Source organism: Tamandua tetradactyla, chromosome 12 (genome assembly GCF_023851605.1).
Source record: "Tamandua tetradactyla isolate mTamTet1 chromosome 12, mTamTet1.pri, whole genome shotgun sequence".
NCBI classification, from domain to species: Eukaryota; Metazoa; Chordata; class Mammalia; order Pilosa; family Myrmecophagidae; genus Tamandua; species Tamandua tetradactyla.
The window spans coordinates 96,246,850-96,268,646 of record NC_135338.1 but is presented as its reverse complement, the minus strand read 5'-3'; the positions used below and the strand labels follow the sequence as shown (position 1 = coordinate 96,268,646).

The 21,797-nt window shown below is 56.8% G+C and overlaps 1 protein-coding gene and 1 long non-coding RNA gene across 6 annotated transcripts in view; one reads left to right on the top strand and one right to left on the bottom strand.

Moving 5' to 3' along the window:
* Nucleotides 1-10,278: 10,278 nt before the first annotated feature.
* On the bottom strand, nucleotides 10,279-21,759 carry LOC143652502 (uncharacterized). Of its 2 annotated transcripts, none has more exons than XR_013160730.1 (3): nucleotides 21,409-21,759; nucleotides 20,341-21,300; nucleotides 10,279-10,495 (listed from the first exon to the last, which is right to left on the bottom strand). It is a non-coding gene; the product is annotated as an uncharacterized LOC143652502 (long non-coding RNA). The 2 variants fall into 2 exon arrangements; XR_013160729.1 differs by lacking the exon at nucleotides 10,279-10,495 and adding an exon at nucleotides 18,358-18,567.
* NTRK3 (neurotrophic receptor tyrosine kinase 3) overlaps nucleotides 18,369-21,797 on the top strand; it is a 357,528-nt gene continuing 354,099 nt past the window's right edge. For all 4 annotated transcript variants that reach the window (XM_077124142.1, XM_077124141.1, XM_077124146.1 and 1 more), the window contains exon 1: nucleotides 18,369-18,647. In XM_077124142.1, the coding sequence (XP_076980257.1) occupies nucleotides 18,400-18,647 (248 nt within the window). In that variant the 5' untranslated portion in view covers nucleotides 18,369-18,399. The remainder of the gene's footprint in view (nucleotides 18,648-21,797) is intronic.

Below are 21,797 nucleotides of genomic sequence, written 5' to 3'. Positions count from 1 at the left end.
ATACCGCCACCTCTCCCACCCCCCCCACCCCCCCCACCCCGCCACCCGCAGCCCGTCCCTCCTGCAAGCAGCCATCTTGCCCTGTCTGCAGAGCCCTGCGGTGCCCAGCTCTCTGTCTCAGCTCCCTTCCGCTCCGGGCTGCAGGCTCTGTTCCTGGGCATGGGCGGGCTGTGGCTGGCTGCATGGGGCCACCTCCGTGTTCCCATCAGAGCGTCCAAGTCGCCTTGGAGGCTGCGTCCTGGTTTTGGAGTGTTGGACGCCTCGGGGACCACAGGGGTGTGAAGGGCTGTGACCGCCAGGCCAGGCGTGACTTCGGAGCCTGGGGAAGCGGTAGCGGCTCAGCCTGCGCACTTTCCCGTGCAGCCGGTAGGTGGTGCTAGATGCCAGCTGAGGCCCAGCTGGAGCCGTGGCAGCGCAGCTGCAGCCACCCTTTATGGGCACCGGGCTCTGCCTCCAGGCAGCCCTGCTCGGTGAGCTACAAGGCGCTGCGGCCTTGGGGCTGAGTCAGTACATAGGAGGGCTCAGAAAACACATTTTCCCCTTCACTGAACCCCATGGCCTTGTTACTGACTGGTCTCCCTCTAGGAATTTGAAAGGGTTGAAAAGGGAACCTGTCACACCTTCTCGCAAAGAAGACTGAAACAACTGGGTTACAAGAACTCGCCTCCCCCCTCCCTTGCTCCAACTGACCTCATCAAGCAGGGACAGACTTCCTGTCTAATCTCCTCCATTTTGCCCAGGGCCTGGCACATAGCAGATGCTCAATAAAAGAGTACCTGGATCCATGAATGAATGAGTTGAGCATTTCCCACCGGCTGCCAAGAGAACATATTGCCTTCCCCCTTGGATCTCTCTCAGAAGGCAGGTAGTGCTTCTGACCTGGGGTTTTAGGAACAGTCCAGTGGATCAGCTGTGTGCAGGATGGGCCTTGAAGTCCCCTGAAGCCATCACCTGGCTCAGTACCTCATGGGTACGTGTTGAATGAGTGAATGAATGGATGGATTCCTAGACTTGGTCTTGTGTTTCATCTTCCTTCATTTGACGAACATTTATTGCATGCCCATAATGCGCCAGATAACCTCTCCCCAACAAAGAAGCCCCCATACTTCCACAAAGATGAAGACTGTCATGCAGTCTTGGCCCTGGGGCTCGGGGATGTTGGTCTTAGTTCCCCAGGTGTGAAGGGCTTAGACAAATGGTTGGGCTTTGGGTATAACCATCAAAGAACGGAAAGAGAGGATATCCTTGGGAGCTCTTGGCAGACATGACCAGGGCTGGGGGCTCAGAATGCACAGCCACTGTGTGTGGGGGGAGGGGGAATTTTTTCTAGGCAAGGAAGAGAGTAAGCATTGAAGGAACCTGGGCAGACATCTGCTCCTCAAACAAGACTATTTTTTCTCTGGTTGAGGCTTACACTATGCAGAATGCAATTTTACTGAGGACTCAGAGGTAGATCAACCAGACTTGCAGATGACATGAGTAGAGGAAAGGGTAGGAAATCTGATGGATTCCTAAACATCTGGACAGACAAGAATGGGGAGGGATGAATCAAATGACATGGGATTTAATGGGTGTAAAAAGTATAAGCAGAAGTTTGTCTACAAAGCCTACTGGATGGACGCGGCATGGCTCCAGAGTTGCCCGTATGAAGACTTTAGTGTCTCTTACAGCTAGGAATCAGCCGTGGACGGGGGATGCTGAACAATACCTTAGTGTTGGGAGAGTGTTCAGATGAAGAGCTGAGCTCTGGTCTGCTCTGAGCAGGCCACTGTGGGAATGCTGCATTCAGGGCTGGGAACGCCGTTTCAAAAGACAGGAAGATGGGTTGGAGCAAGCAGGAGAAAGTGGAAACTTAGACCAGCTCACTGAAGAACCATTGAAGAACCTGGAGGTTTCTTTTGGAAAAAAGCCAAAGCCCAGGGAGCATAAAACTATGGATGAACAATTCCACTTGTGTTGAGATGGTCTGTTGAATAGACATGAAATGGGCTACCTGGAGAGGCAGTGAGTTCCCAGGTGTTTGCAAAAGAGAGGAACTTACAGTTCAGGATGGGGCTTGAGTTTGAAGACCCTGTGCTTCCTTCTGGGCCTCAGAAACTAAGAGCCAGTTTCTCAATCCCTCTGCACCCTGGGGCTTCCTTAGGGCCACTTAGCCAGAACTGCAAGCAGTTGTTAAGGGTTGGTGGCCTTGTGGCTCCTCCCCTCCCACTGGCCCTCCCTGCGGTCCTGCACCCCAGCACTTTGCTAAGCCTGGGACTGCTAATTGAGCTGAATTCCCTTGGGTCTGTGGGTGAGGCTAAGGGCCAGCAGCTGAGCTTGCGCGCCCCTGGCTCCTAGAGGCAGGGCAGTTCAGATAAGAAAGCTCCTGCTGCTTCCCTCCTGTCCCTCCCCTGTAAGGAATAAGGGTTCGAAGCCCGGCTGCATGATTTTGGGCAAGTCAAGCATGGACACTTGCTAGATGGTAGTAGGTACCATTTCCATGGGCCATCCCTAGGAGCCATCTCCCCTCTCCTAGATTTCATCATGAAACACCTACAATCAGAGGCTGGTGGGTCCTGGTTTAACAGTAGCTACTGCCCCAATTTGCCTGAGGCTGAGGGGGTTCCTGGGATGTGAAACTTTCAGTGCTAAAATCTGGAAAGTCCTGGTGAAACTAGGACAAGTTGATTACCCCAGCTGAAGTCTCCCATGCATCTCTCTCTTCCTGGACCACCTGGCCAACTCTGGCTGTCCGTCCTGAGCCAGGGATTTGCTGAAGGGTGACTTGGGGGACATGCTGTGTCCCTTCATCTCGACAGCGCTTGGAGCCCCTCCTCCCCCAGAGTTCAGGCCTAAGGAGGAAAGCATCGCGTTTGTTCTGGGTTTGCCTTTGCCTCTCCCATTTGGTAAGCACTCATTTTCCTCTGGAATTTCTAACGAATCTTGAAATTAACCTGGCTTTTTCCCTCCATCCACCCCATTTTGGGATGCCAGCGTCCTGGGCCGCCCAGCGTTGGAGAGATGATGAGGAGGAGGAGGAGCTGCTATGGGCTCAGGCTGCGCTCGCAGGGGGACCTCGGCCTCTGCTTTCCGTGGCCTCTGGGGGCCTCATCTCGTTCTTGCAGACACCTCACACTCCAGGGAAGGGCAGAATTGACATTGGGCTCAGCGCATGACTTTCCTTGGGGTAAGGAAATGATTGTGGTTTTTGGTTCAGTTCTCAGATATTTTGACTTCCTTTCAAGTTGTCCAAAAGCCCTGTGGGGATGTGAGGCCGGTTTCCCTAGGACCATGCTGAGGCTCCCTCCAGCCCGGTTAAAGAATGACCTTCCCTAGAAGCGCCAACTCCAGCTTTACACTGAGTCAGACGGGGGACGCAGCGCCCCATCTGCCCTTGACTTAAAGCTCTGTCCAACGACGACAGTTCACAGTTTGCAAATTTTGTCCCTGGGACCCAAGAAAGATTCTGCTGGGATGGAAGGCAGGGAGAGGGAAAGAATGGGAGACATTATCTTCTCGTTTAATTCAGTGCAGACAACATGCATTGAAAATGAACACACGCAGGGAGCTGGGCCCTGGGCTGATTCAGTAACTCTGGCTTTGAGGACCTTCGAATTTGGGGAGGGAGGTAGGAGTAAATCTGCATGCCCACCTGTGAGCTGTGGAAGGCTCTGGTGGATGCTGCCGTGGGGGTTGACCCAGGACCCTCGGAGCCTGCGGGAGGTGGAGGGGTCTGTAGAACGTAGGGAGTCTTAGGAAGTGGAAGACTTTGGATTTTGAAATCTAGGCGGGATGTCGGCAGCTGGGGTAAGCACCTTTAGACTCTGGGGACCTGAGGAGCACAAGTAAAGATAGGTCAGGGTGAGGGAAGGGGAGCCCTCCAGTGGACTGGAGCCTGGGCCCCGGGGACCAGGGACAGGCAGGAGGCTGAGAAGGGAGGTGAGGCAGGGTCCTGGGAAGCACTGGGGACTGGCAGTAGAGTCTGTGGGCAGCGGGGAAGGTTTTAAAGCGGGACAGAGCCAGAAACCCAGCCATCTTTCGACAAAATGTCGGGCCCCGCCCCCTGCATCTTTGATCCCTTTCTGTCTTTTCCTTTTGGTTCTTAAATGAGGAGCTGGGCCAGCCTTTTCCTCCTTGGGAACTGCCTTGTCCTTCGCCTTCAGGCCTGAAGGACGGAGTCCCCTGTGGGGCCCTGGAGACGGGCTTCCCTCTACCCCCAGGCCGGAAGCAGCCAAGCACGAAGGCTGGAGTTGGCCTGTTCTCTCCTCACGTCTTCCTCAGACAGAATCCATTTCTCCAGAGCCACCGGGTCATGTCTTGCTTCCTCCATGCTTTCCTTCCCCTGTTCTTCCCCAGTCTTACCCCTCCTTTCATCTCCTTCTCATCCTCACAGCAGGGACCCGCCTCCACATTCCTCCCCGGTGCTCCCCAGCTCCCTCGCTGTTAGGAGCCAGGGCTTTGAGGCCGGACAGACCCAAGTTTGACTCCTGGTCTCCTTAAGTGACTTAACCTCCCTAAGCTTCTGAGTCTTGGCCTGGGAAAGAGGGGCTCACTGGGCGCCGAGGGCCTTGAGGGCTGTGCCTTCTGTCCCTGTTCCCTGTTCGCGGTTGGGAGATGGGGGAGGGGCTTACGGCTTTTCTGGGAGGCAGGCGCCTTCGGACAGTCAGCGGGCGGCTCCAGAACCTGGGGGTCTCCTTGCTGGGCTTCCTGGGATGCTGCTGGCTTTGAAAAGTCTCCCTTACAGGATAAAAGAGCACACGTCCGGAGGAATTAGCATTCATCCCCACGGCATGGCAGATCGTTAGGTGGCAGCTGTCTTCCTGCAGCCAGGCTCCAGGTTTGTCTGTCGGGTCGGGGCAGCCAGGGCATCCCTGGGTGACCATGAGCTGGGCAGCAGGTGCTGTGACTCCCATATTGGCCTGTTCTCCCTGGCTCATCCCTTCTGGCCCACAGCAGCCCTGGGTCAGAAAGCAAGAGCTGTCAGACAGGCAGGGACTGGACTCTCCTCCCCAGAACACCAGGGCGCCAGGATGAGATGCTAGAGATGAAAGGAGGGTCTTCCACCAGAGACCCAAGAAGGGAAGCTGCCCCTTTCTCCACCTCCAAGGGGCTGGGAAGCCCAAGGCTAGTTCCAAGAGAGTCAGGGAAGGTAACTGGGTGGCACCACGGGATGCTAGGACTTTGGCAAGGGGGTCTCCACCTCAGCTGGGACTCAGCCAGCTTGGGTGTCCCAGCTGGGAAGAGCTTTGGACATCTTCCGATTTAAGCCCGCCCACTTTACAGACAATGAAAGAGACCCAGGTAGGAGAAGATCTGGTGACCAAGGAGCTCATGTACACAGAGCAGGTTCCCAATGAATCTTGAACAAACAGTGGACAAATGAAGAGAACTGCAGCCCTTCGGCTCTCCTTGATCAAATGGATCCCCTCCTCCCGCACCCCTGGGGTGTGCAGAGTGTCCCAGGTGATAATTTGCTGTCCCCCTTAGCTGAGCAGGCCAGACCCAGAGCTATCTGAGACCAGGGAGCCTGTTTGACAGTTCCAGGCCCCTTGCCTAGCCCATTTTTGCACATGGAAGATTCTAGCTAAATGTCTGAGGGATTAAAGAGTTGCAGGAATCTGGGGCTGGGAGGAGGAAAGAAGCCTACCAGGACAGTCCTTTCCTCTCTTCCCTCCACCAGCCTCACCTTCCTGCCCTGTGCAAACACTCCCCCTTTCCGTGCAGAGCTGGGCACAGGCTCACAGATCTGGAGGGTCCTAGAGATTGCCTAGGTCAGCCGTTCTTAAAGCAGAGGGGAAATGTGATGCCCAAGAATGCACAGCTTATTCATTTTCTTTCCTGCTTCATGACCGGTTCTTGGTCCTAGTTCAGTACAACCATTTCCTAAGAGATTCCTGGTCCCCTTTACCCAGGAGCGGCTGGCCAAGAGGGATGCTCTGGCTCCTCTAGGGCGGGGATGGTGTTTTTTTTGGGTCTGAATGCCAGACACTAGCACAGTACCCCCTTCCCACCCCAAAAGGTGTGGAGTGTGTGCCCAACGAACTGGCAGAGGAAACCGCTGTGTGCTCATTCTGCAAAGGCCCTTGTTAGAGGGCCAGGAGCTGGGCGTTGGAGACCACATACAGAGCGCCTCCCTCCGACTGCACTGATGGAAGCACGGGGCCCAGGGCAGGGAGTGATGGCTGTGCTCCCTGGGCTGGCCATATCCGGATGCTACAGTGACAGCCTAGATCTGACCCCAGAGGAGGACACCAGTCACCTCTAATGGGGTCGAAGGGCCTGGGGAGGCAGGTTCTGGAAGCCCTAAGAGCGAGCAATCGTCAAGCATTTCCAGGGCTAACACCTACCATGTGGAAGGAGGCTCTGGCTTATTATGTGGGGTCCCAGGGACACAGTCCAAAGTGATGACTGGGAGTCACCAGTGACAGATCCATGGCTCACATGAGGGAGACCTTTCTGACCATAACCGCTGACCACCTGTGGAGGGGTGGTCACAGGTGAGCATGAGTCCCCCATCGCTAGAGCTGTCTGTGCAGAGGTGTGACGAGCGCTTGTCAGGTCTGCGCGGGGTGGATTTGTAGGCTCTGCAATGGCTCAGGCCACCTGTATCTTGGGCCTCATTGCATTCCCCACATCCGCTTGATTCATAGCAGGGTTTTGCTCAATGAGATAAAGGTTGGATTTGACTTCGGGGCCTCTGATTGCCTGGGAACCTCTGTCCTGAGGATTGCCACCTTCTTGAGGCCAGGCCATCCTGATCTATAGGGAGTCTTCCCTCCTCTCTGGCTTTCCTCTTGCCTGGCCTGGGATGCTCTAGGGTCCTTCTTTCTCACCCCTCCTGGATCCATCGGAGGTGAGGGATTCCTGGGATAAAGAGGATATTCCCATCCTGCCTCACTTCGGTCCAAGAGGCAGCTGGAAAGAAATGAGAAGACTTCTGCCCCCTGGTCCCCAGCCCAGGGTCAGCAAATTGGCCATCCTCAGGAAAGGTCAGCTCACTCAGCCCCTCTCAAGAATCACACTTGTGTCTTTAGAAGCTTTTCAAGTCTGCACTCCTGAGCTCACCAAAAGGCACTCAGAGCCACTGCCCAGTCCAGCCCCAGCTCAACCACAGCTCCTGCCCAGCTCAGCCCAGTCCAGGCTTCTCTCTCCTAGCTCGGGCCAGGGAAGGTAGTAGCCTTCTGAGCAGAAGCTGATCTAATCATCTGCTGAGGCCAGGCAGACCTTAGTGTACAATATAAGCCAGAGATCCCATCTACTGCATAGCCCCCAATTTATGGTGTGACCTTGAGAAAGTCATGTCCTTACATTATCCCTATCCATAAAATGGAGAGGTCATCATATTTATCTGCAAATCTGTTTTGGAAAAGAGGCAAGATAATCATGAATTCAATAAACACCAAAAATTGCTATACTCTGCTGAATTCTGGGAGAAGTTGCAAGAACCTGGGTGAGATTGCATTGAAGAATTCTGTGTTCCTTGGATAAAGATGCTTAGGGAGATGATGTCATAAAACTGTCATAAAATGCTGCTATGCTAAAAAGGTAGCTTTCCGTTTGGGGCAGAGGTATGTGATCCAAGAGGGGTCAGCAGCCATTGGGGCTTGAGATCCTGAGAACTCGAGCCAGAGGCTGGTGTTTGCTTTGCTTTCTTGGGCAGGCAAAACAGACAGCTTCGTTCCGGCCCTGGCTAGCTGCAGCCTTGGGGCCTTGGGGCCATCGCTTGCCATCTTGGATCTGCATTTTCTTCCTATAAAATGGTAAGGATGTGGGTGAGGTCAGAATAAATGAGCGCCTTTTAAACTGGGAAGTTTCCAGATGGTTTTGTGACAAAGCACTGGTGATCTTGGAAGACACAGGGATAAGTGGCTGTGCATCTTCTAGAAGCATCCCTTTCACTACATGGAGAGATTTGCAAACATTAACTTATACTCAAACGTACATGGGCGTATTGTGTGTGTAGAATGAAACATTCACATAACTTTTAAAACTAAAATATGAAGCTTCCCCAAACTTTCACGCCTGCTGTGGTGTCCAACGTGCCCTCCTTTCCCCTCCCTCCCACAGGTCCCTGCTCATTGTCCCCTGCTGTTGGGGCTTTTGGTTGGGAAAACACGAGAAACACTGGACTGGTGAATTCTAAGGTCTTTTGAAATGTCAGCATTCTATAGATACAAGATCGGCTATTTTATTGTTATCATTTTTGGTGTGTTACGTGTGGGAGTCGGGGATTCATGATAAGTTGACTTCTTAGATATAATTCCTTCCTTTTTCCTTCTTCAGAATGGAAACCCAGAGGATCTGGAAATAGAAGGAAAACAAGCAGAAAGGAAAATGTCGTGGCTTTCTTGGCCACCCCTGATAGCGCGAGTGAGGGGAGAGAGAAGTGGGAGTCAGGAAGCGGGGTTGATATTTAAAATGTTCCATTTTGAAATCCTGGTAACCAGAGAGTTAACAGAGTAAAAGCATGGCTCCTAACTCAATCTGGCATCAGGGAATGAAGACCTCCCACCCCGAACACCCTTAATAAGGCAGCATCCTTGTCCCCAGCCAAGACATCTCACGGCACATGCAATCTACTTGCACCCCACTCTCTGTCCTTCCCCCTTCCCCCTTCCCATGCCTGCACACCTGTGCATGCACCCAGCACACTCTAGAGCCCACCCACCATACTGCCCACATGTAAAGGCCACCCACCACCCAACTCCCCAGTGCTCACCTCCAGGTGGGCACCCACGGGCCGCTCATGCTGGCTGGAGGCTCCTGGGCCCGTGCCTCGGCTGCGGGCAGCACATCCACGCCTGCCCACCCTCCCCTCCCCTGCCATTGCTCTGTCACTGCCCACAGCCTCCCCCAGGCTTGGAGCACACACTTGTTCACCTCATGTTAGATCAGAAATAAACTCTCTCTGGAATCTGTTCAAAGGCTAATGTGCATCCTCTCTTAATTATTGATTTGTTTATTACAGATGCTTGGGTAGGACGTTCAAGGCAGCTGCGGTGCAAAGGATGCGTAGCTCTAGAATCCCTGCCCTTCCCAGAGAGCAGGCTGTGCCTGTCTCTTCTAAGAAGGGGTTAGTGGGGCGTTTAGTGACACCCCCCATGGGGTAGGTTGCACACTAACTGCGTCCATCCTCCACCCTCTGCCCATGGAGTGCTGTGCTCAGAAGCTGCCCTAGCCCCAACCTGGAGCAGGGATCACAGCTGGGTCTTCCCTCCCCCCTCCCTATCACAACCTGGGCAAAGGCTCAGGATCCTCTCCCCACCCCTGCAGAGGTGGCACCCTCCCCCCTTTCCTTACAGCTTACTGGTGGGCAGTTTACTGTGAGAAGTGGCTCTGGGTAGAGGTTAGGAGACCTGGGTTTGAAACTGCCTCTGTCACATACCAGCTGGGTAGCCTTGGACAAGTGACTTAACCTCTCTGATTCTGTTTTCTTATCTGCAGAACAAAGCTTTAGTGAGGCGTTAATGAAACAGTGCGTGTAAAGAGTGTGGACAACCGACGCACATGGAAAAGTCAATGCATGGTGGCTGCAGTTGTTACCGCTGATGTCTCACCGCCATCCTGCTCATCTCCACCTCTGGAACACATCTCACAGAAGCTGGTGTGCTGCGGCCCAGGGCGAAGCTCCCCTTTTGTATGGGGTGCAGCCTCCGGATAATACCTGCTATACCTAAACACAGCAGGGACACTGAACCCCAGAGCAAATGCGAAGTCTACTCAGGAAAGAGGATCAACCCCAGACCAGCCCTGGAAGGTACCCTTCCAGTTGCCTGCAGCGCAGGGCTGGGTGTGGACTTGTCCCTGTGAGCTGGGGAAGCACAGCCGCAGGGGCGTGCAGGGGCAGTGGCCCAGCAGGTTGCCTGCAGGGATGGGCCCCTGCGCTGTACTGAGGATGACTCTTAGAACGTGACACCAGGAAAAGGGCATCCAAGCGGGTGACTGGGTGTCTCTGCCCCTCAGGCGAGGCCGGGCCTCTGAGACCCCCTCCCCCCCCCCACTACACATTCCCCTCCCTCCCCCCAGTCTCTGGATGTGACCCAGCCTCCAGGCAAGGCTCGTCAGGGCTGGTTTGCATCTTTCTCCACTGCCACCTTCATTCCCGTGACTCCCCGGGCTGGGCTCCTGTTCCCTGGGTCCCCAGGCGGTGCAGCTGGTGCTGTGGGCTGGGGAGGAGGAGGGCTCAGCAGAAAGCCCGTAGGAGGGAGCTGTCTTTTAGTTCCAAAGGCGAGCATGGCTTCCAAGCCCCCTCCCCCCAATACAATGCTTTCCCAAATTCCCACACTAGGGTTTCAGCAAATAAGATTTAATTTGTTGGTTTTCCATTTGCTCTCGTTACCGGCTTTCACATGTGTGCTGTTCCTAGCAATTGTCAGTGCCAGAGGAAATCGGAGCAGATTAGTGATTTCTTGCTTTCAGTCCCAAATATGTTGGCCAGCGTCTGGTTTTCTCTTCTCCAGGGCTGATGATGCTGGGGCATTACCTCTCAGGCCCTCTGGGCTGCTGGAATTCTGCTCTGTTTAAAGAAATAGAAACCAGACTGGTTTCTAACAAGCAAGGAGAGTGGAGTTTGTGAGTATCTTAAAATGGGGGTTGAACTTTCTGGAATAGAATGGGCACCCCTGTGAAGGAGAGCAGGAAGGAAGAGCAAGAAGGAAAGGGAGAATTGCTATGTGTCAAGTCCTCAGAAATATCCTTGAGCCATATCTATGAGCTCATTTTTCAGGTCAGGAGGGAGGCTCAGCAAGATGTAGTGATAAACCCAGGGTCACACAGCTCGAAGGTGCTGGGGCTAAAGCTCATGCTGTAGTTGGCCCTGTACAGAGAGAACGTAATGTCCTGTGTGGATGGAGGCAAGTGTCTTGGCGTTTCTCCCACCCTGAGGTCATCTGGAGGTTGATCGGGCAGATGGGTCAGGTATGAAATGCCAGTGGAATGTGCAAAGATCCTGGGGCCCACTGCCTGCTTAGCAGGAGCCAGCGGCTGTCGTGTCTGCAGTTTTAACGTCCGTGAGGCGCTTTCCATCTGTCATCTCATTTGACCCTTGTGGTCACGGGTTCCCCGTGGTACACAGGAGGAAGTGGAGGCCCAGGGAAATGAAGTAGCATGCCCATGGTGACACAGCCCAATAGTTTTTTTCTTTGCATGGGCAGGCACTGGGAATCGAACCTGGGTCTCCAGCATGGCAGGTGAGAACTCTGCCTGCTGAGCCACCGTGGCCTACCCGCCAACAGGTTTTTGATAAATAAATGAGCGAATTAGTGGCGGTGCTGAGTCTGAAAGCTCCTATTCTGCAGGTCTGAGCCAGAGGCTCCGAGCCAGGGCAGGGGGAAGATGTGACCCAGGATGTTTAGTAACGAGCAGGTAGCGGGAAGAGCGGCCGCGCAAGGCGATGAAGGCGGAGGCAGGAGCTGGGCAGGAGTGGGCTTGACGGGCTAAGGGCAGTGGGTTACCGGAGGGGTGGAGGGGAGAGTGCGCTGCATGGAAAGACCTTGGCTTCTGGGTGTCAGGGGCCATCGTCCTGGTTTTTTTCTGCTGGGCCTGGGCAGGCTCCCCGCAGCCCCAGGCTCGGGAGGAAATGACTAGCGAGGACCCAGGTGACCGGGCGTTGCTCTGGAAGCTGCTGTTCCCAGCTTCTCCTGGCTTTGGGGCTGAGAGCAGGGGCGTCTTACCTTTGTGTTCCTGGGAGCACCTTCGTGTTTGTCCCCTTAGGGAGAAGTTTGTATCAGAAAGTGTAATTTTGGGAGAGTAGTCAGTTCAAAGTGTTCCAGTTTTCCCCAGTCTGAAACTCTTCTCTTGGATACCCATGGGATTTCAGGCAGTGAAAGATTTATTAGATCACCCACAAAATATTTGGAGTCCGCACAGTGGGCCTTACAGTCCAGGGAAATGGCAGACATTGAACCCTTATTAACAAGTACACTATGGGTACAGACCCTTTATTTGTTCCTAGTACTTTTTAAGAGGTTGGTGAATCAGTAAATAAAACAGGCAAAGCTCCTGGTCTCGAGGATCTTACATTAAAAAGCTGCTAGCAGGGGGACATTGCCTTGGGGTCATGAAGGTGCCGAGACTTCTCTGCCCCGCCTGTCCTCCCGGGCCCCCCATCCTCACCGCCTTGGCTCTGCCTTCTGATCAGTCAACAGGCAAATGGCTGGGCATGCTGCAAAGGGAGGTGGTGAAGAAGCGGCTGTGAGCGCTGATGTGGGAAGCGGGGGGGGGGGGGGGGGCGGCTGTGCACACGACGGGGTGTGGGTGCACCCCCCAGGGCGAGAAAGGTCAGCTCTCCCGGCACCTCCCCGTCCCCCATTCTGTCAGCTCTGGCGCTGCTGGAGCCTTTTCTGACCTCCTGCGGGCGCTCACGCCTCCGACTCCGCAGAAGCATGAATCCTAGTGCCTTGATTTCATTCCTTAGGGGGGTGGGCCGACGGAGCGGGAGGAGCCTCTTCCCGGGCCCCCCTATCCCGCCAGCGGGGCTCTGTGGAGGGCCCGGGCACCTGCCCCGCCGGGCCCCATCGGGGCTGCGTCTGCGCCGTCTCCCTCCACCTTGCGCTGTGCGCGCGGGATCCGGGACAGCGCTGCGCTCAGCCGGCCGCTCGGTACAGCTGCCCGGGGCTAGGGTGATTCAGCAGGGGCTGCGCGCCGCCAGCGACGGGACAAGGAGCAGCGAGAGGCCGAGGGAACCAGCGCTTCCCAGAGAAGACGCTTCCCAGCCTGCGTCCTGGACCCAGGACCGCGGCCCCTGCCCTGCGACGCGCGACTCAGTGCCGCCAGGGCCGGGCAGCGGACCGAGACCCTCGGGGGGTGCGGGCTGCCAGGGAGAGCCCCGCAGCCTGGCGCCCGAACTGCCAGGGGGCGTTCGTAGGGCGAGCTTGAGGGTGGTGGTGTTTTAGGGTGTCTGTGAACGGGGGTGCTGGGCCTCTGCAAACCTCAACGCCAGGCTCAAGGAAGTTATCTCTGCATGTTTCCGGCACTGTTCCAAGTGCTTCACGGTGTCATCTCACGGCACCCTTGTGAGTTAGGCACTGTGGAACCCCTACTTTGCAGGTGGGAAAACTGAGGCACAGAGAGTTAAGAGTGCCTTGCCCAGTTCAGAGGCTGGTAGGTGGTGAACTCAACTGGCCGGTCTGTTCGTGACACCATGTTTAGTCCCGGGGCAGCTGCATCACAGAACCTTGAAGCCTCTGTGGCTTAGGAGCTGCCTTTTAAAGGGATCATTGACAAACCCGAACGCATCCCACTGACCAGGGTCGGGAAGGGTGAGAAAGCTGGGCTTCTGAAGCACAGGGAAGGAACAGAGGATGCCCTGCTCGGAGAAGAGGTGGGAGGACAGTGGCCTCCATACTTTTTGGTAGAAAAGGGGTTCGACTTTTCCCTGGGGCTCTAGGTGGCAGTACCGGTACCAAGGGAGGAAACTTATTTAAAGAATGAAAGATCTCCAAGAATAAAACTGTCTGAGAAGAGTGGGAGGCCTTGGGCGGTAATGAGCTTTCTGTCACTGAAGGTATTCAAGAAGGGGGCAGAGTGAGCAGTTGGAGTTGTGTCCAGTGACTCTTGGGATCCTTTCCAACCCAGAGATGCTATGAATCTGTCATTCAGGGCCAACCCCTCCTGCACACCCCTGCCAGGGCAGGACAGGGGAGTCTAGGGCTCCCCTAAGAAATCTTCCTTAAAGGCACACGAGTGAGGGGCAAGGAGCTCCTTGCCCCTGGCAAGTAGCCTAACTCCCAGGCAGGTGTGTGTCCAAGATCTTGGGATCTGAGTCACAGGATCCTGACAGGGGCCGCCTGTGGTTGGACTTCCATGTTCTCTGGGATCACTTTGGTGCTTGATCACCTGCCCTGTATGGGTGAGCTTTCATCCTCCACATTCCCTCCTTGGCCTCTGGCCTTCTGGATATGGCCACCTGTTACCAACCGTGCATCCTGAGGATGGGCTGCCTGGGAAATCCCCTCTTCCCCAGGCTCTAGCCCAGGCCTGCCAGCTCTAGCGAGCTCTTTGCAGCAATAAGTTCTTTAGGGCCCAGTCTTCCCTTCATCTCCCCCTGCATCCCGCCCCCCTCCATCCCAGTCACCACTGGTAGGTACCACGCTTTCTTTCCCAGCTCAGACTTGGGGCAGTGAGTCATATTTCTGCTTAAACTAGAAAGCTGTGCAGCACAGCTACTGGACTTAAGAGTAGGGTAGGATGGGTCGATCCAAATTGCCTGGGGTCTGGCCTGCATCCCAATAACATGGCCACCGGCTCAGAGGTGCGGTTCCATTGAAGGAGGGGATGAGGCTGGGTTGGAGAGTCAGCAGGTGCCTGCAGCAGAGGGAGGTGAGGATGCCCGGGCCAGGCTGCATGCCGGTGCTTGTGTTCTGAATGCCCACTCCCTCCATTTCTGGGTGGGAGGGGCGTTTGGCTGCTGGGGAACTCCCCCGAGCATGCAGTCAGGTGAACTCTCCAGTGCTCAGATAGCGACATGTGTTCAGTTTTTCTGAGTCACAGGAAAGTTGGATCACCACTCTCCCCTGACTGGTGGGAAACTACATCTGAATCTTGGGAACTTTCCCATCTTCTCCAAATCCTCGGTCTGTCTGCTCAGCTGTAATGGGTCTCCAAAGTTTTACTTTCTGTTTGAAAACCTTTGCCCTTTCCTGCCTCTTACTGATCAGCAGGGGGTACACTGGCAAGTTGCCTCATTTCTAAAGCTCCAGCGGGCAGCAAAGGAGCTGGGGAGAGGGCAGTTATCCCCTGACTGGCAGGTTGCCGAGAGCTGGCCTATAAATGTCCCCAGGACCCTGTGATGTCTGCAGACTGGGAAGTCTGGACGACGTGACAGGCATCCCTCCTTGGGACATTACAGGGAGACTAAGAAGAGAAGACACTGCACTCCAAATGCTCTGGAACCCTTTGATGGAGAGGAGGGTCTCTAAGCTAGAGACCCTCTCCTGCTTCCTCAACTCCCCACACTTGGCCTGCCTTGGAGAGTAACAACAATTGAAAAAGAAGTGTATTTTCTGTGGGCCATGTGAGCCGTTAGTTCTCCCCATCCTCTTGAACTTGTAGTGAAACTTCACAGGTCTGTTTTTGACAAGGTCCTTGCATCTAACATATCCAGTCTATATTTCCTTAAATAAATATTCTGAGAACCCAATGCACTGGCCCCTCTTTCTCTCCCAGTAATTCCTCCAGTTCAAGTCCATGTAGAATTAGAGAATATTTCAGTTAGAAGGAACTTTGCGAACCATCTCAATAGTTCTCAAACTGATGTGCTTATGAATGGCCTGGATATTTTGTGAAGATGGACATCTTGGTTTAGTAGGTCTGGGGTGGGGGCTCAGCGGCTGCCTGACTAACACGCTGCCGGGCGCGCGGATGCTGCTGCTCAGAGGCCCCCCCTTTGGGTAGCCAGGATCTGCTCCAACCGAGTCATTTCACAGAGGTGGAAACCAAGGTGCAGATGGCTGCAGTGATTTGTCCATGTTCAGAGTTAGACCTCTGCTCTCCCCATCCCCAGGCCATCATTCTCTTTAAAAACAGCCTTCTTCCAATTTAGCTACCATTTCCTGCACAGACCTTAAGTTCTAACATAAACATAACATCCCATTTTAATCCCATTTTGCTAGTAGGATGAAAGAACTCTGGTTCTGTCAGGGCCGCTTGTTTCACAGTCTGCATTTTTACCATCTCCAAAGGGGTTTTTCAAGTTTTTTATTTGCTCTGATTTACAGACGCCGCCCCTTCTTTACTGGAAATGTTAAAAATCTTATCTCTTTCTGTCTCTCTTGCTCTCAAAAAAAAAAAAAAAAAAAAAGGAATGCTGGGTATCTTTAAGCCACAACAATTTTAGGCTAGTGAGCTGATGCTGGGTAAAGCCACTTGGCAGTTCCTGCTTATGTATTCTCCTCTGGACAGGATGGAGAAAGGTTTCCACCTCTACCCTGTCACCTCCCCACAAAGGCCAGGCTAGTGCCGCTGACCGTGCCTCAGTTTCCCTGACTCTTGAACAGATATTTCAACACCCATCACAGCATGGCACGGGAAGTGCCAGGGGGTTCCGAGTGGACTACGAGTGCCAGCGATTGGCATAGGGCAGTTGAAACCGGTTTGAGAATCCAAGGAGGTCTCCACTCTCTGTCCCCTCCTGCTGGTGGGAGGGCAAAATGCCAGTCTGGGGACAAGGCCATAATGGCGACAGGGGGTGAAAGTCTCACTGAGGCCAAGGGATGGCAGAGTGTGATGGGAACTCAGGAAAACTGCCTTTTATAGGCATGTTATTTTCGTTCTTTTTCTTCTTCCAAGTTGACTCCGAGCGACAGTACCACTGGCAGGCGCCCGGCCTGTCGGTGGCTGCGCCTGGGGCAGGAGGGTGGCACCCGCACACCCCTTCCCCCAGCTCGCCTGCAAGTTGCATGACCTGCATCGGAATTCAGAGGGGGGCGGGGGAGAAGCCTTTCAGATACTGGATGCGGCTGAATTCAACGTATTTTGCTTCCTCGCTGCCCTTACCCCAGCCAGGGGAGGAGAGCCCAGCTTTCTTCTGTGTGTGAATGCCGTAGTGTGTCTGCTTGCTCTAAGTCCCCTAACCCTTTCTTTTCCTTCCTGACAGCGGGTTTTCTCGGCCAACAACTCACACTTGGCATCCTAACGTTTCATTAAAAAAAAAAAAAAAAATCCCTACCAAGGCAAAAAAACAGGGAACCCTGTCCTCTTCCCGACAGGATCTGAGCTCGCGTCCAGGGCTGCACCTGCTTTGCGCCCCTACCAGGAAGGGGTGCTTGTGTGTGGGAGGGGAGGAGGGCGCCCCCGAATCCGGGGAAAGCAGCCCGCCCGCCCCTCGCCCGGCGGCCAGCGCAGCGCGCCCGACAGAACCGAGCCGGAGAAGCCGGCCTCTGACCGCACTGGCGCGGCGTTGGCCAAAAAATGCCCCTCGCGCCTCCATTTCTCTGGCCCTTTCTCCCGCACGCGCGGCTCGCTCCGGGCCACCTCGGCTCCCCCCGCGCAGCTCCTTCGGCGCTCGGTCCCTGCTTCCCCGCTCCCGGCCGCCCGAGGCCGACAGCAAAAAAGCACCGCCGAGGAGGCGCGGGGGCCCCTCCCAGCCGAGCCCGGCTCCCCGGACTCGCGATCACGGAAATGAGTGTCGTTCAAACGGAGCGCCGCACGTCCGCGCCCCCTTCCCTGGCTCCGGGTGTCTCTCCGGGGTCCCTATGCGCTCCGGGGCCCCCTCGTCGCCGTCCGCGAGCCTGCGCCCCCCGCCCCCCCCGGGCTCGGGAGCGCTCCCCGGGCCCCTCGGCCGCGCTCATTTCACTTCCTCCCGCGGGCCGGATTGCAGCAAAACCGGGCAGCGCGAGGGCCAAAAAGTGGGAAGGAGAGCGCGCCTCTCCGCGTGGCGCGGCCGGCTCGTCGACTCCCCCTCCCCGGCCCCGACCCTCGCAATCCCAGCTGCAACTTTTTCCCTTCCGTCTCGGTTTCCCCTTGGCTTGCGGCGAGCGGGCGCGGGGCCGCAAGGCGTGGAGCGGGCGGGCGGCTGCGCTGCTGCGGTTGGCGGTGCCGGCGAGAGGAGCGAGCCGGCGAGTGGGTGGGTGGGTGGGGAGGGAGGAGGGAGAGGACGAGAGGGGAGAGAGGAGGGTGTGTGTGGGGGGGACAGGGAGCGAGGGAGGGGGAGATTCCGCTCTTCTGCCGCTCCCAGCCTGGGTGAGGGGCGGGGGGAGGAGGCTGGGAGGAGGAGGTGGGGGGAGGAGGGAGGGGAGGAGGGAGCCGTGAAAGACGCTCCGATAACCCGTGCGTTTCGTAAGGCTCGGAGCACTCGCACATTTCTGCAGGCGCGCGGCGAGCCATTCGCGGCGGCTGCTGCAGCTCGGACTGCATCTTCCTCCTCCTCTTTTCCCCGGGCTCCGGGTGTGTGTGTGTGTGTGTGTGTGTGTGTGTGTGTGTGTGTGTGTGAGAGAGAGAGAGAGAGAGAGAGACAGAGAGACAGAGAGAGACAGAGAGACACAGAGAGAGAGAGTGTTTTGCAGGTGTGTCCGTTTTAATTCTGCCCAGTAGGTGGGACTTGGTGACTTTCGCACCATTTTTTTCCCTTTTTTTTTTCTTTTTGCCTCCCCACCGTCTGTTGCAACCCTGCAAAGTCTCGGAGTCGGAGAGAGCTGCTCGCTTCCCGAGCCCCCGGAACCGGCGAGCCGGCCACCATGCCCGGCAGACCGCGCCACTAGGCGCTCCCCGCGGCTCCCGCCCGGCGGCTGCGGCGGCCGCGATGGTTTCAGACGCTGAAGGATTTTGCATCTGATCGCTCGGCGTTTCAAAGGCAGAGGCCCCCCCTCCCCCTTCCCCCCTCCCTCGCTGTCTTTGTTTCCTTCCCCCCCCTGCTCTCCCCACTCCCCCCACCCCACCCCCCTCTCCTCTCCTCCTCCTCTTTTTTAGAAGCAGCGATCGGAGATGGATGTCTCTCTTTGCCCAGCCAAGTGTAGTTTCTGGCGGATTTTCTTGCTGGGAAGCGTCTGGCTGGACTATGTGGGCTCGGTGCTGGCTTGCCCTGCAAATTGTGTCTGCAGCAAGACGGAGATCAATTGCCGGCGGCCGGACGATGGGAACCTCTTCCCCCTCCTGGAAGGGCAGGATTCAGGGAACAGCAATGGAAACGCCAACGTCAACATCACGGACATCTCAAGGAATATCACTTCCATGTAAGTCGGGCGGCCGCTCCCCGGCCCGCCTCCCCCTCCCGCCCCGGCTCGCCGCCGCCCGCTGCCCGCTGCCCGCTGCCCGCTGCCCGCCGGGCGCGCGCCAGGCTCGCCGTGGCTCGGGAGGTGCTCGCGGGCTGCGTGTTCCCGGCGTCTCGGGGCCTGGCGAGGCGTGCTCCCGGGCTGCGCGCGTGTGCCTCTCCTCTCGGCGGAGCCCCCCCGCCCCAGCCCGCCCAGGGCACGCCGCCCCCGTGGCGGGTGCGGATCGGGCTCTCTGCCCCCCACTAAATAGCAACAGTTTGGTCACGCTCAAGTGGAATAAAGTAACGAGGTTCGCTTCCCCGGAGGCGGCGGCGGCGGCGCTTAGCCGAGAGGGAAGGTGACAGATAAGCACCGCTCGCGACCCCGCCGAGGCGGTTAGCGATTTCCTTTTTGGGAAGAGCAAAACATGCTGACAAGTAAACAAGTTGGGAGCTGGCTGCTCGAGGGGACACTTTGGACGTGAGGAGGCTGTCATGGACGCCCATCTCTTCCCCTTCCCTCCTGTCCGCCCTCTCCCACCCCATTTTGGGCATTTCCGAGGCACCCCCTTTTCCCACCCTCATCTGCATCTGGGCGCCTACGGATCCCTTCCCTGTTGGGGTCTTGCTAACTGTTCCGGATAATTCCGAGCTAGGAGGGTGCAGGCAGAGGAGAGAGCCTACGTTTCAGGGAAGGGCGGGAGGGGGGGGGGCGTATATGATCATGCGTTTCCGTTATTAGGAAAATCGAACTTCTGACTGATATTTGTCTAGTTCTGCCTGTTCGAGTGAGCCCTGCGGTGGCCTGCTTTTATTTTCCTTTAGTGAGCATGGGGCGGGAGCGGCAGAAACATGGAAGGGGGAGAAAGCAGGAGCTCCGGGTCTTGCCAAGATGCCCATCTTTTCAAACATCCCCCTTGGCTTTGGGAAGCCCACCAGGCCACGGGACCCCCTCCCATCCTGCCAGCCCGGAGAAGGGTGGGGATGGCCCTGCTCTTGTCCTTGGGGGTAGCTCCCTGCTACCTTCCCCTGAGGTCCCCCACCCCTTGGGGACCCTGGGAGTGGGTGGGATGATGAGAAGGGTTTGCATGAAGTCGGGGCCAGGATCTGAGGAAGGCACTTGGGGAGGCCTTTTACCCCTCGGGCGGAATCGAGATGGGCCAGATCTGTCATTGGCGCCGCTCCCCCAGACGTCAGCCTCCCCCCCCACCCCTCGGCCCCAGTGCCCGAGAAATCGTGGTCTGGCCCTCCCTTCCCGAAAGCCTGCGGGCCCCCTTGGCTTGATGGACACCCCTGCTGGAGCTCGTGTAGCCAACAGTGTGAAGGAAATGCACAGCCCAGGAAATGTCCCTGCCTCCTACCCCAGTAGGCGAGCTGAACCCCTATCCCCACTCTGCCATCCTGCCGTTCGCCCTCTCGACACCCTTCAACCCTGCCCGAGATGACACTTTGCACGGCCATGGGGGGTGGTGGACAGGGAGGAGGGCAGAAAAAGCAGGCTGGACCGGAGGCTGCCTTGACTCCCTGCAGGCCACAGCATTCCAGAGTGGAAGGATGCTGGGACGAGGGTCCGGAGTGAGACTGTCAGGGAAATTCCGACTTGGAAATACACTGGAGAGGCTGGGGCCAGGGGATGGGGACGGCTTAGCTGGGGGTTCAGGGGCTCGGGAGCCCACCTCGGAATTCCTAGGGGACCAGGTGGGCTGTTGTGTCCAGTGTGGATGTCTGGCAGCGTGGATGTCGGCCGGCCTGCTCTCTGACGGAAGGACGCGTAGCTGTGGGCAGCTGTTGGGAGGCAGGCCTGGTTACAAGCACGCAGGCTCTCGATAGCCACACGGAGGGGTTGCTCCTCTGATAGGGAAGAGTTGGGTTGGTCTCTCCAGGCTGAAGGCCCAAGATGGGGCTGCTGGAAAGGTCCCTGATGGGAGGGGACTGGGCTAGCCTCTTGCCTCTGGGGCCCCGGGGGTCTTGCAGGGAGCAGATTCAGAGTCCCTCTGGATGTGCCCTCCATCCTTGCTCCAGGACTCTGACTCTGTGGCTGGAATTAGGAGCCCTTTCCCTGAATGCTCCCCAATACCTAAGAGTGAAGGAGGTGGATTCCCATAGGAGCATGAGGAGTGGCAGGTGGGGGAGGGTCAGAGGTCATGGTGGAATGACCCTTCCTGCCCTATCTTCTCCCCAGTGCCCTATTATATCTCTGGCTGCTATTGACAAAACCTGGGAAGGGCCCAGCCTTCCATCCCTGAGGCCAGAGAGCTGGGGGACCGTGCTTGCCCTGGGAAGCAGCTGTCACCCTCCTTAGTTTACGCCTGAGGACATGGAGGCTGCAGCCCCATGGTGGAGCCCACTTTAGCGTCTTGGTCTCCCACCCAGCATCGGAGCCGAGGCCTGCTACCCCACAGGGCTGCCCGGGACGGGGTGCAGGCATGAGGCAGCGGCTGGCGGGCAGCGAGGAGCCGCCAGGCGGGAAAGGGCCCCGAGGCGGCCTGCATGGAGATCCGTGCTGTGCTGGAGGGTGAGCATTCTTCAGGTGTCGGTGCTAGCAGAGACGAGTCGCTGAGCCTCGGCCTCCGTCAGCCTGAAGCTCCTGGGGCTGGAGGCTGCTTCGGGCTATCTCTCTGGGCGTGAGGAAGAGGCTGGGGGCAGAAGCTAGATTTTCCACAGCCCCAGATAAGGGGGTCTGGGGGTAGCTCTGGGGCCACCTGCACCCCTCCGTCTCCCCTCCTCTTTCCAGGCTTGCTGACCTGTGTTGGACAGTGGTGTCCCAAGGTCCCTCCCTCTGGTGCCAGACTCATTGCCCCTGAGTTTTAAGAGGGGCAACTGCAAAAGGAAGGTCTGTGGTCCTGCTTCTCGGAGCAGGGGTGGGGTGGTGGGGGCGCTTGGGCACGTCTCCGGGGCTTGGCTAGCTGAGAGCTCCTCTGAGGAGGTGCCTGGTCTCCTGGTTTGGCTGCCCCGTTAGGCTTGGGAGGAAATCAGCTGCAAGGCGCCGAGAGCCCCACTGTTCCTAAGGTGCCTCCCTCGTGGCCTCTGGGGTCAGGAGGCCCAGCCTTCTGCCCCCCGAGCTCTTGATCCCTGGAATCCATACCTAGAAGGGGCCAGGGCACCGCACCCAGCCGGCGCTGACATCACAAAG